At 33.5% G+C, this 14,288-nt stretch overlaps 1 protein-coding gene across 2 annotated transcripts in view; it reads left to right on the forward strand.

Moving 5' to 3' along the window:
- The window catches only part of LRP1B (LDL receptor related protein 1B), a 1,880,289-nt gene that overhangs the window by 1,734,855 nt on the left and 131,146 nt on the right, over positions 1-14,288 (forward strand). For both annotated transcript variants that reach the window (XM_088022156.1, XM_088022157.1), the window contains 3 exons: positions 1,109-1,215; positions 1,556-1,688; positions 8,744-8,866. In XM_088022156.1, the coding sequence (XP_087878282.1) occupies positions 1,109-1,215; positions 1,556-1,688; positions 8,744-8,866 (363 nt within the window). The remainder of the gene's footprint in view (positions 1-1,108; positions 1,216-1,555; positions 1,689-8,743; positions 8,867-14,288) is intronic.

The raw sequence follows: 14,288 nt of genomic DNA on the forward strand, positions 1-14,288 counted from the left end.
ATTTTACAGAAAAAAGAACTACTGGGAGAAAATTATGTTATAATCTATGTGTAACCACAAAAACATTACTTTGAGAGCCCAGGTGAGAGTAGCTGGTACAGGACACACACACACATGTTGCTATGTCCCTGTACAATGCACATGGTCTATATTGCTAATTGATCGCATCTTTTTTCTTACTGAATTTAGTCTTCAGACGCCATATGAATACAGATCCCTATGCAAACACTGCCAATTAAAAGGAATTAAAATTCTAGGAAAAAGCTTTTTAGCTTCCTTGGAATAGGCAATTTTAACTGTCATTCTCTTATTTCCAGGCAAGCGCACACATATAAGTACATTTGGCTACCTAGTAGTCCAATGTAAGGCTAAGAACCCTGGAGGTTTGAATGCAAGCCTAATAAACTCAAACCTGTAGACAAAGGCAACAGTCATAATTACTATGTCAATTAATTAGATTTGGTACTGATAGTAATTTAAAATATCTACATGTTATTTTTATTTTCTATGTCATAAAGGAATACTTCAGATTCTATAGACACAGTTAATTATGTCTATATCCATGTTTAAGACCCCAAAACAAAAATACTTCTCAGAACTTATGCAAATATGACATTTATGTCAACATAGCCAGCTAGATATCATGGGGTCTTTGAGACCATGCCAAGATTTCTACTTTTAGCTTTATATGGTGCATATATAAATTAACATTCCCAAGGGTCACTAAATCCCATTACAATTTTAAAAAATAATTTGAGGCCTTTATTTTTTGAATAACTTAATTTAAAATTATGGAAAATTCATTTAACTCTTCAAAACTAAAGAGATGGAAAATATATAGATTTTTTTCCTTCTCTCTCTAGTCTGGTGAGTTGAACACTTACTGAACAGGCTATTACATCATTTTTTTAGGTATATTTAATGAAATACAATAATATTGTGAAACACGTTTTGAATAAATGTTTAATATCAGATATTGAATATAGTTTAAATAATATAAGCTATTTTCATTACTGTCTATGAATTTCTTACATGCTTACATGTTTTATCTACCAAACCAATCATTCAATTTACTGAATCTAAATCCTAACTTTATAATTATATTCAGCTTCTCCCACTTGCTCATCAAGTGAATATATATGTGCCAGCCGAGGATGTATTTCAGCATCTTTGAAATGTAATGGAGAATATGACTGTGCTGATGGTTCTGATGAGGTAAAATCTATCATTTGATTAAAATCTCTGAATTACATGAATTAGGTTCAGGAAAGCAAATGTAATAAAAGCAGAGTAAAGAGATAGATTCTTGATTCTTACACTGTCTAAAATGTTAGGACAGGTACACTGAACACAGTAATTGCAGCAAATACCTGAGTCTGCATGCTATCCATATACTAAGCCCATTGTCATTTGTAGAGGTTATATTCATTAAGTCAAAATAAAAGAAAGCCCATGGTATAATAAATCTCCAGTATTGTCAGCTGCATGTTTATTTTGCCTGTGACTATATCATTATCATTAATGAAAACTGCAGTGCCCATTTGTATTTGAACAGATGGACTGTGTGACTGAATGTAAGGAAGATCAGTTTCGATGCAGAAATAAAGCCCACTGTATTCCAATTAGATGGCTCTGTGATGGTATTCACGACTGTGTGGATGGCAGTGATGAAGAGAACTGTGACAGAGGTAAGGTCTGTGTGTGTGTGTGTGTGTGCGTGCGCTTGCCTGGAAATGAGAGAATGACAGTTAAAATGTTGTGCAGAATCAATAGTGTGCTAGAGGCAGAGGATGGGATCATCAAAGGATTCTCTTTACCCATTCTTGTTTTGTTATGAAACATCCTGTTCTGAGTAAGCAAAATCTGGATAATTTTCAGACAGAGTAAGTGTCAATCTTCGTAAGACAAAAGCGACCAAAGCGCAAGTGTTTATTGTGTCCTGCCCTAAGCCTGTCCTTGGATTAGATGCTGGGTCAGGGGTAGAGACGGGAGAAGGATGCAGGGAACATAACCTCTATAGCCATTACTATAAAAGTATTTTTGGTATACGTTTCTCTTCCACATTGCTTGCCTTACTATGAAAAAATAATAACATATGGCATACTCTATTACACATACTAATTTGTTAGATCATATATAGGTTGCAGGTTGTGCCTCAAATTTCCTTTTTGCCATATGGTTGAGAAAATGACCTACATTTTTTGTCAGTCTGGAAGACAGCTTTCAATTTTGTAGTGCATTGTTTTCTAGCTATGTGAAAGTATTTCCTAACAGGTAACAACTTTTTTATTGTAATTCCCTACATTAAAAGCAGCATTTGTTACTACTTTAAAGTTAGTGAGATGAAAGCAAAGAAATTGTGGGGCGAAGCTTAAAATGATCATAAACTCTATAATTCTTATTATTTTCATAATGTTAAATAAGTTGTTTAAATGCAACATTTTTTTAAGCTGCTTACAAAAGTCTCTCAATGGACTTTACATTTCAGAATATTTGGAATATCATCGACAGAGATGATACTAGATATTGACGTATGTTGCAAGGCATTTGAACATGTACTCGGGGTTTATACAGTTTAAATATACCTTTGCAACTACATGGTTGGAGCTAGAGATTATAATGCTAAGTGAAACAAGTCACGCAGAGAAAGACAAATACCATATGATTTCACTTATATGTGAAATTTAAGAAACAAAACAAATGAACAAAGGGAAAAAAAGGGGCAAATCAAGAAATAGACTCTTAGCTAGAGAGAGAACAAACTGATAGTTACAGAGGGGAGGCGGGTGGAGGGATGGGTGAAATAGGCAATGGGGATTAAGGAGTGCACCTTGTAATGAGAACTGGGTGTTGTATGGAAGTAATGAATCACTATATTGTACAACTGGAATTAATATTACACTGTCTTTTAACTAACTGGAATGTAAATAAAAACTTCAGGGGTGCCTGGGTAGCTCAGTCATTTGAGTGTTTGCCTTTGGCTTGGGTCATGATCCCAGGGTCCTGGGACTGAGCCCATATTGGGCTCCCTGCTCAGCCGGGAATTTTCTTCTCCCTCTCCTCCCCGCTTGTGTTCTCGATCTCTGTCTCTCTCTCTCAAATAAATATATAAGTAAAATCTTTTAAAAAATCTTTAAAAAAAGAAAAAAAGAAAATATTTACTTCTATAAAAATTTAGTCACTCAAAGAAAAATATCCTCCATTTTCTTTAATATTAGATCAAATGTTTATGATTTGCTAAGATCTCCATCCCAAACCTGACAACGTGTTATAATATTCAGCAGAAGAAATCCTAGTTCTCATTTGGAACGTGCAGTGCATTAAATAGAGCCATAAAAGGTTACACTTCCCAAATAGCTGTTTCTACTTTTGGTTAAGTTCTCACATTCACATTCTATCATTGGTCACTTTAGAGACAGCAAACTTTGTAGACATTCTGACACCAAAACTCTTAAATACAGTCATATTCTAAGACTCAAGACAATTAAGTTACTCTTTTTCCATTTTCTAGCTAATTAGCCCCAGCCCCTCAATTTCAGTCTCTGTCACCAGTCTGGCTCTTTCTCTCATTGCTTCTTGCCTGGGCTCATGTAATACCATGTAATTGGACTCTAATACATTCTACTCACTGCTGCCAGGTTCATCTTACTGAAGTGTAACTCTGATTATGTCAATGTTTGCTCAAAGTTCTTCCTTCCTGGTTATATACAAATATGGCAGTCAGGGTTACAAAAGAATGATCCTATTTTACCTTCCTACCCTTATACTCTATTACTTCTCTTTATGTATCATATATCCTAGCCAAACTGAAGAATAAATCTAGCAACATTTTCCATGCTTTTCAACATCTTTCCTGATTCCCCTGCTATTTCCACCATCTCAGTACCTTTGCCAATAAAAATTATATGTATCCTTTCAAGTCCATTCAGTTGTGACTGTCTTCAACCAAATTGAAGTCTCTTATGGAATTTCCCTAGCAACCCTTTGATTTCATTCATGTTATCATATTCTTCCTTCTAGTATAATTACTTCTGTATTAGTTGACTAAGTTTCCCCTGTTGGAATGTGAGTTTCTTAATGTAAAAAATTAGGTATGCAAACAGAATGAGGAAATGCATTCCAGGGAGTGGGATCATTATGCACAAAGTCTCAGAGGTGAGAGAAAGTTTAAGTGTTTAGGAGCTATAAGTAATTGAAGATTCATGATATAGAATTTGGTTTTAATATTAAGGATAATGAGAAGTTTTCCAAGACTTTTAAAGAGTCTTCAAATATATTTTTTTTTCAAAAGGAGAGAGTGGTAGAATTTGTACTGTATAATAGCACAGAGAATTTACTGAAATGGTATTCAAAAGATCAAGCTTCTTGTCTTACTTCTAGGAGCCTTTCTATGCTCATTTTTCATACTATTAAATCCAACCACAGTGAAATGTCACCAAGGACTATAGGAATATCTAGAAAGTGAGTGAGTGAGTGAGTGTGTGTGTGTGTGTGTGTGTGTGTAAGGGCAATCCTGTCAGGATTTATATATTTTTTAAATATTAAATTTCATAAGAAATGTTTGTTTGAACAAAGAATTCTGGGTTAAAAATCAAACATTACAGCAAAAAAAAAGAAAGAACAGTATAACATTTGAAATCTGAGTTGTCTTTTAGATTTAAAATGACTCTACTAAAAGTTTAAGCTTACTGATTAAAAAAGAGTTGAGAGCCTTTAATTCAATCATTTACAAATGTGTCAAAGCTCCCCTTCCATCAATACTCATGTTTCTAACTTTCCTTGGATTTCTTTGCTGCCAGGTAAATTCCAGTGAATTATCTTGGTGGTTAAAGTATTTGATCCTGTATGGATGTAACTTAAGGCATGATTGAGTTCACATTTCTAGTATTTAACTTACCTCCAGCAAGTGGTTTAGGTACTGGATAAATGTACTTCAAGACATTGAGGAAATGGAATGCCAGAATAAACACTTGTCCTGTTAAATCTTACTTCACTCATCCTAGATCTGGACACATGAACTAAGTATTGGGGGCTGGAAGGCAATAGGGATGCAGGAATATTTCCCAAGTGAATCAACTTTACTAGTTTACTTTAAAAAGGTGAATCCCCAAATACTGTGGAAATAAAAGCAGCATTCGTATTTTTAAAGGTAAAACATGTTGCCTCAAGGAAACTTGGTGTTTGTTTTGGTCTGAGCTCCCAAACTTGACTCTTCTTAGCAATTTTGGTGGGCAAGATTGCAAATTATTCTTTTTAGTAATCATCAGCTCAAAAATGTGTTAACTATTTTTGAAAATTATAAAATATTATCATATATTAAACTCCCTCCACCTAAATGAAAATGGGAACTCTAGATGTTTATTTTCAGTGATGATGGCCTGTCCAGATTTCTATGAACCTGCCAAAAGCTCAGTTACATTTAGACATAGGTTATTGTTTATATATGAACACACACACTTTTATATTTTTCTAATAATCTTCTGTTGAGCTTATTAAGAACAAGACTAATGACTAAGAAACTGAAATTTTGATCCACCTAATCTGTTTATACCTTTCTTGTTGCTTATGTGTGCCTTATGCCATTTTAAAATAAGCATTTTATGTAGACTCAAGATGTCATGGTAGCCCCATGATGCATTTTTTTTAAATGCAAATTCTTTATGGTACAATAGGAAGCCTTTAGTGAATTATCACAAAATATTTGCCTTATTCTACAATTGTGATTTCATTTATATTTCTCTTCTTCTTAATAAAAATAGTAATATGCCCAACACTCTTATGGGGAAAATTATGTTATCTAATGTGATACCTTTGGGAACTCATTTTTTTTCCTTTTAAAAAGACTGATGTGCCACAAATAGAACTCTGTAAAATAATCAGAGGATGTCAAGAGTTCACAAATTTTGTTTGAATATAATCCATTGTAAAATGGAACATGCAATGAGATTTAGTCATGAGAGAATCTTTATTCTGAAAGAATATAACTTTCATATTCCATGGATTTTGATATTGAATTAAGCAAATATTCACCTCCTATCAATAGTCATATCTTAAGTTCTTTAATACTAAAGACTGTACATGTTATCTTTTTGTTGTTTTCAGACAGAGTTGTTAAGTGGTAATACATTTTCTTGCATGGGTTTTGGTAATTGAAATTATTGTTAGAATTAGGACATTTTAAAACTGAATACTGCCGAAGTTGAAAGAAAGGGGCACCCCAATGCCAGATATTATATTGGCAGTCTTACATGGTGATACTCACCTTGGTGGACTCACCAAAGACTTGCCTTTTTCCATATTTTAGAGTTTGCTGTTCTTCAGAGATGCCAATGTAGGATGTACTAGTTCTGTTAAGCATTTTTGCAGGAACTCTTAGAACTGTTCAGATTGATATCACTGTAACATCTTGGCCTCAGCTTCAACTATTACTTAGATTCTAAGCAATCGAACTATACTTCCTTAATCATCTCTCTCTACCATGAACCCTATCAAGTTTTTAAAAAGTTGAATTTCTTCCTCACCTTATACGTCACAGAAATAATTAAAAATCTTGAGCTTTATTCAATATCTGGTCACCAAATTAACAAGTCTACCTATTACTGTGCCTAGCCTAACCTTTCCCCTGTTCCTCCCTCTTGAAATGGGAGACTTGTTTCACCTCCAGTCGAAGGATGATCCTTTTAATTTAGTTTAGATCTCAAATCCTTCACAATTTCTGGATTCTCAAGGAATTCATTGTAACCATTAGCTTTTCTTTCTTCTGTATCTTCAAGCTAGTTTGTCTACTGAATTATTCTCAGAAGGACTTAACATATATCAGATACCTGTTTTACTCCATACAAGCTACCAGGCTCTCTTACTTACCTAACTTCCTCCTTTCTTCCTCCCCTTTAAGGCCAAACTCCTGAAGGGGATGGATGATTACAGTAACTACTACTTTTTCATCTAATAATAATCAACTACAAACACTTCACAATCTACCACCAGTTCACTGAACCTCCTCTCTTAGCATTATATAAATGTGCTAACTACTACCTTCTTGTTGGAACACTTCTCAGGTATTTCTCCAACTCTGGTGACTTTTTCTGTCTCTTTTGCCGACTCCTCCTGATTTCCTCTGTTTTGTTCTAAATTTCAAATAACAACTACATTCTGATTGTTCCCAGCTATATATTTACAGCTAAGAACCTATCTTATATTTTAGATACACTTATCCACTATCCTATTAAATATCACTACATGGTTGTCTTCCTAGTATCTTAAATGAATTGTGTCATTATTTCTATTAAGCTCGCCCTTCCTGCTGTATTCCTTTATTTTTGTAGAATACCAACATTTACTAAATGGTCCAAATAAATAAAAAATGGAGTACTATGTTTGACTGCTCATTCTCCTTGCCACTTTCACCTTTTTAACCATCAGATCCTGAGGATTCCACCTCCTGAAGCACTTTCAAACATAGCTACTTTAAATCAAATATCAACAGTTCTCTTCTGCATTGCAGTAACCCCTCTTCAAATTGGTCTTTTTTCCTCTAGCCTTGGCTTTATTCTTGCTACCTTCATTTCCAAGTTCTCCACATTCTAGCTATTGTTATCATGCTAAAATCCAAATCTCATTCTGTCATTTGCTAAATTAAATCTTTGCTATTGTAAGTGAATTATTAAAGATCTGTATACAAGTCAAAACTCAACAAGATGAGCTGTTTGACCCTCATAAGCCCAGGCTTATTATTCCCTCCAAAGTGCATCCACAAAATGAACAATGCTTTCTTCCAGGATTTTCCGGTCTTGCAAAGGTGAGCACTATCACTCCCCACCCCATGTTTTAATAAACATATCCACTTTTAAATATGTTAATACCTTCAGTCATCAAATCTATCTAATATAGAAACCATATTTATTATCTTATGTATGAGGTTCAAATAGGTAGTGAAATTATCTGAGAGCAATCTTATTTATCTTAATTCTGAATTCCCATCAAGTTACTTTCCCCAACCATTGCAGTTTCCACTATATATTATTACATATCTAGACATACAACCGGAGCTTATTAGTATTTTGGTTCCTTTGCATATGATAGATATACTTAATTTTGAATGAGCATATCTTTGTATTTAATTGTGAAAAGAGAAAAATGCAAACATAGACAAAATACACAAAAATCAGGTACACTACTGTACAATTTTTATAAGTATAACTGTAATATTTCACCACATCACCAACTTCCAATTCTGTTATAAAATTAACTGATTATCTGTGATTGCAAAAACTTTTTATTGGTTAATCTGTCTTCAGCAATTCAGTTTGTTAGTTTCCAGATATAACTGAATTAAACTATAATAATTTTGAAAGTGTTTTTCTTTCCAGAACAACACAATTTTTACATTGAAAATTAATACTATTTAAAATCTAAGTTTCTTTACAGTAACATGAAAAGTATGTGAAATGGAAGATAATTTATATTTGAGAAAACTTTCTTCTAACATCTTACCCGTATTTTCTAAAGGAAATATGATATACTTGGGTAATATCAGATTGTTTTGAAAAGTAAACCATGAGTAATGTAAAAAAAAAAAAAAAAGTTCGCATACTGCTTGTCCCTAGTACTGTACAGGAAAAAAATATAAGGAAGTGAAAAACTGGGTACTGTGCTAAGATAATTAGAGGAATATGTGTCCTGTTGACTGGCATTAATTATGCTACATCTCTATGTCTCTTTTTCTGTTTTGTTTAAAATAAAGGAGGAAATATATGTAGAGCAGATGAGTTTCTCTGCAATAATTCCCTTTGCAAACTACATTTCTGGGTGTGTGATGGAGAAGACGACTGTGGAGACAACTCTGATGAAGCCCCTGATATGTGTGGTATGGCATTTCATGTGGGTGTAGATTATACTATCACCTCCAGATCTAATATACTGGTGTGAATCAATGAAGTGGTGAGGTAAACCACAAAGTCTGCCATCCTGGGGTTAGGTAGAGACAGATACAGCTTTTGTTCAGGTAATAAGAGATTACCCTGTCCTAAGTTGATGACTTTACAGAGACACCCCCTAAATCTGAACTTGCACATGTCAACACTATTCAAAAGATAGTTTATGGTCTGTCTGGGAAAATTTAGAGTAGTTGAACTTTTGAATTGTGTAAGGTTCATATAAGGACTTTGGCTTTGTACCAAATTGGTTATTTAGGCTAAAACATTTTTTCTTGGACAGAGAAGTACATGGAAAAAAATGTGAATAATAAAATCATGTAGTTCCACAAATTACCCACTGCTGAGACCAGTGTTGTTCAGAGAAGGGAGGTATATATGGAGGTAATATGTAAATATATTGATATATTTTAATATGCAAGCGTATTGATATATTTTGTTATGTAAATATATTAATACATTTAAATATGTTATTTCTTCATATATGTTCTATATTATAAATATAAATATATCAGTATATATTTAATATATATTTAGACCTAGGCAGAGAACTGAAATTAGGAGTTATATAACATTTCAATCTGAAAATTTTAACAAAAGTTATTGCTTCTTCAAATTCGTTACTCCTGACTCTTGATAATTGTCAGGAGTGTACTTATGCGATCAGCAACTATAAATATCCAATTTCATATCACCAAAGTGAAGGATTTCTTATAAGTAGCAAACATTTTTAGTCTCTTCTTCTTATTCTATCTAATCTCAGTAAAAAAAGTATTTTACCTCTAAGTTAAAGAAAAATACTACTACTTTGGATATAATTAAGTAGCACGTCAGGTGAATTATAGAAAACATAGCATGAGTATATATACTTAAATCCTTTGTTCTATTTGGTGCACTAAGTTAAATCAATATTTCTTGATAGATGATGACATTGACTACTGATGTTACAATTGAATAAAAAAACTAAAACACAGAGGCAGCTTTATTTTTAAAAAAGATTTAAAACTTAAAAATGACAGTCTTTGGGAAGTGTTCTCTATAGACACAACTAATGAGAGACATAACTAAGTTTCAGTTTTAGTTCTACATAATCTTACACAATAGACTCTAGAGAATCACCAGAGATTATATCGTTTCTGAATTATAATCCATGGAAAATATGAGTTTTTATACCAATATCAAGCCAGAACCAATTATTTTTATAAAGTATATATAGATAGATAGATCTATATATCTATCTATCTATATCTATAATTTTTTCTAACCTTTATTCCATTTCAGCACACAACTAGTGAGTGGAATAGGAAATGGTTGCTAACTAATTAACCACATGAGGCTCCAGGGTCACATCCCCAGGACCACTTCTAGGGCCAGGAAGTGATTCTCAGTGACATGCCACACAGCTGCTGGAAAACCTCAAATACAACCAGCTTGATTCTGTGCATGTTTTTAGATTCCCCTAGGTCATCAGTATAAACATTGAGTCAAGCTGTTATGTACCAGGGACTATGCTAAGTAATTGGGATTAAAAAAAAAAAAAAAAAGGACAGCACATGGTTCTCTTTGACAAGATCTTATTCTGATTATACAAATCAGATTTTCGTACATTATATTTCAAGCAATGGTGGAATTAAGTAAAAGGTACAGATAAGATGGAGAGGAATAAGATGAACTCTGCCTAAGGAGGAATTCAAAAACCTACAGTTTGAAGAATCCAACTGAAAAGATAGCATCGGCATTATGAACAGCATAGGGAAAAGTATCATTCATTCATTTAATAAATATTTGTTAGGATAGATACTGTTGTTATTTTGGGGAATATAATGATGAGAGAAACAGGCATGGACCCTGATGTCAGAGAACTGAGAATCTAGTGGAATAGGGACTCAAATGATTTCAAAAATATATGGTTACAAATAATGATATGTGCATTGAAGAAAAAGTAGAGTAAGTTATAAAAGTATAGAACAGAGAGATTTTATTCAATCTTGGGTTATGGTAAATAATATTTGAGTTTGAGTCTGAGAGATATATCACTGCCAAGTAGGTGAAAGTGATGGGGTGGAGGTAAGGTGGATGACATAATGTTGTAGGCAAAGGAAACAAGATGCAGACAACCCTCAGGCAGAGCAAACCATAGCTTATTGCAAGAACTGAAAGATCCATGTGCTTGGAGAGTACAGAACAAGGTAGATACTGGTTTAGGATGAAACTGAAAAGACAGAAGAGTCTGGAATCTTGTGAGTTTTCATAAGGATTTTTAGAGTTAGCCTAAAAGTAATTAAAAATACTAAAAGGTTTTGGGGCACCTGGTGGCTCAGTTGGTTAAGCATCCAACTCTTGATTTTGGCTCAGGTAGTGATTTCAGGGTTATGGGATCGAGCCCTGTGTTGGTCTCCGAGCTGGGTGTGCAGCCTGCTTACGATATAGATAAATAAATAAATAAATAAATAAATAAATAAATAAATAAATAAATTTTTTACAAATTATTTTTTAAAAAGAATACGAAAAAGCTTTAAGTACAACAGGCATATAGTCATATTTATATTTTACATGTACTGGCTAGAAAGGGGCAAGGCTAGGTAAGATGATGGATTGCTGTACTCTAAGCAAGCCATGCTACTAGCTTGGGCTAAGATAATGATAGCACGTGATGGCAAATATACACAGACTCGAAGATGATTTGAAAAGCAAAATAAATTGGAATAAATAATAGATTAGATATATGCGGCAAAGGAGAGGAAGTTACTAAGTATAATTTGCAGGGTGTTTGTGCTTGTTCAGTTGAACACATGGGTAACATAGGAAGAGGAACAGTATTGCAAGTAAAGATTAAAAGCCTGGTTTGAGAAACATTTGAGGAGACATTCAAGTATAGATTTCATGTAGGCTCTAGATATTTGATTCTAAAGCTTAAAAAGCTGGTCTAGAGTTATAAATTTGAGAGAATAAAATGGGGTAATGAATACTATGGACTTTGTAAGACTTAGGTTGGGGGGGAAGTAAGGCATAAGAGAAGAAGGAACTTAAGATAGAATATTGAGAGCCACCAAACCTCTAAATAAATATGGGCAGCTGGAAGAGACTCATGTGAATTACCACAAAAGAATTAAAAAAAGAAAGTATGGCAAAAGAAATACCAAGGTAATGAAATGTATCAAGAAAGATGGAATGGTTCCTGAAAAGACAGGAAAAAATGAGTTTCAGAGCAGAGGAAAACTTAGTTTTAGATAAAAGTAGCCACCCCTTCTCTGTTATTAAAAATATTGACATGAATTGATAGACTATTTATAGATGCAGGTGGATGTCCAATTATATAATAAGGTGATGACAAACTCCCCCATCATTTTATTTCTACTTTGTAATATATGCCATAGGAAGTATATTCATGTATAGAATATGGAAGGTTGTTATTACAAGAAATTTTGAAAGGAATGCAGATTTGAATCATTATTGCAAAGGGTAAGAGAGTGACATACTATCTTCATCTGTATCTGTATCCATATCTGTCCATTTATATATACATATATATCTATATTTATATCTATATGCAGATACATATGGTTTCCAAGTAATATTTAGGGCCCATCTGGCATTAATAAATATTCATATTTGTGATATCAGTTGGTCTTGTGGCATGGTCATCTGCAACGTTCCTGGTTTTCCCAGAATGCAGACATTGGAATAGCAGATGGTTTTATTCATCTAAGCTTAGGGTTTTGTTAGATAACTAAATGAAAAAGAGAAAAAGGACAGATAATCCAGATTATTTGTACTAAAATAAGTTTCTGAATGAATTCTTAGAACAGTGTCCAACATATAATAAGTTACCAATAAATATTTGTCAAATGTGTAAATTAAAAGATGGAGCATGGGATCTAATGTCAATGGAGAGGGAAATAAAGACAAAAACACTGGAGAATAGGAAAAGGTAGATCTATCAATGGGCTAAAGTTTCCCCTAAGACAGAAAAAGGATTTAATGAGACTGGTTGAATTAAAAATTTGGGAAAATAAGAAATACTGGTCAGAATTTGTAGCATACAAATTAGTGACTTTGTATATGAAGCAATTAGAGGAAACGGTATATCTAGCTGCACTTACATCAGTTAATGTTCTTATCTGCAAGCAACACAAAATATCATTGGCTAAATTAAAAAGATAAATTTATTGAAATCTACCAATATTCACAAACTTCTAGGATAGTTGGTGGCTTAGGTGAATTAGAGTAAAAGGTCATTGGGTATGAAAAACTCCAGAAGCTAAGAGATACAGCTATTTGTTGGTTTGTTCATGTGGATGTTGAAATGAGTTTGGATGGAAAACAATAACGATGGAAGAAGGTGCTACAGTCATTAGTAAACTGGGAAGGGGATGATGTTTACAAGTTTGATGAGAAAATAGCAATAAGAAAAATGAATAATAAAATGCCTGGCCATCAAAATAATAGTTTTTGTTTTTAGTTTATTTTTTAAAAATGGAATGTGAAGATATAGTAACAAAATTCTGAAAGCTAAAGTAGGAAATTAAGGGATATTTAAACATAAGATAACATGAGGTTTGAGCAATTTAAGAGATAATTGTAAAAGACCTAAAGGGGAGGAACTATGCTCGGAGTGGGAACCGGATTTCAATTAAGCCAAGGAGGTCAGGCAAGAAGAAGTATGGCATACTTAAGGAGCTAATAAAGTAGTATTGGTAGAATATTAAGAGTGACAAGAGATTTGTTGGTAAGAGTGGCATGGACAAAGTAATGTTTAGTCTATTATGCCATGTGAAGTACTTAAATTTTATTCTGAAAATGCTGGATAACTATGGAAGAGATGATCAGATTAATGTGGGTTGTTCTAAGGTGGGTTGTTCTGGTGCCTTTTGGAAGATCTTAGGTTAGGCAACGAAACAGAAACATTTAGGATTCTTCTACGGTTTTCTCTGAAAGAGATAGTGAAAAGCTGAGTTATTGTAATTGGTATGTATGGAGAGAAAACAAGTTTGGGGACTGTATCACCCGGATTTGTTGACTAGTAAGAGTTGAAGGTCAATAAAAGGAATGCATTTAGATTAACCCCAGACGTGCAGCTATGATGTGCTACTAACTCAACCATGGAAATAACCCAAAGCTTATGTTTGGGGAGAAGGAAGTCACGGGAATGTGATAAAGAATGGAGCTTTGGACTTACTGAATTTGAAATTCCTATAGGGGATAACCTATAATCAATTGTGAGACACTAGAATTAGTGAATTGAAAGTCTTAAGGGTATAGTGTCAAGTAAATCCATGAGAATGAATGGGAATATCAGCAGAGAATTCAAGAGTGAGAAGATCAGGAAACCAATGAAAGCACCCTGGAATATTC

Source organism: Eumetopias jubatus, unplaced genomic scaffold (assembly GCF_037043125.1).
Source record: "Eumetopias jubatus isolate StellerSeaLion01/CBP00866 unplaced genomic scaffold, mEumJub1_p1.0 scaffold_3, whole genome shotgun sequence".
Classification (NCBI taxonomy): domain Eukaryota; kingdom Metazoa; phylum Chordata; class Mammalia; order Carnivora; family Otariidae; genus Eumetopias; species Eumetopias jubatus.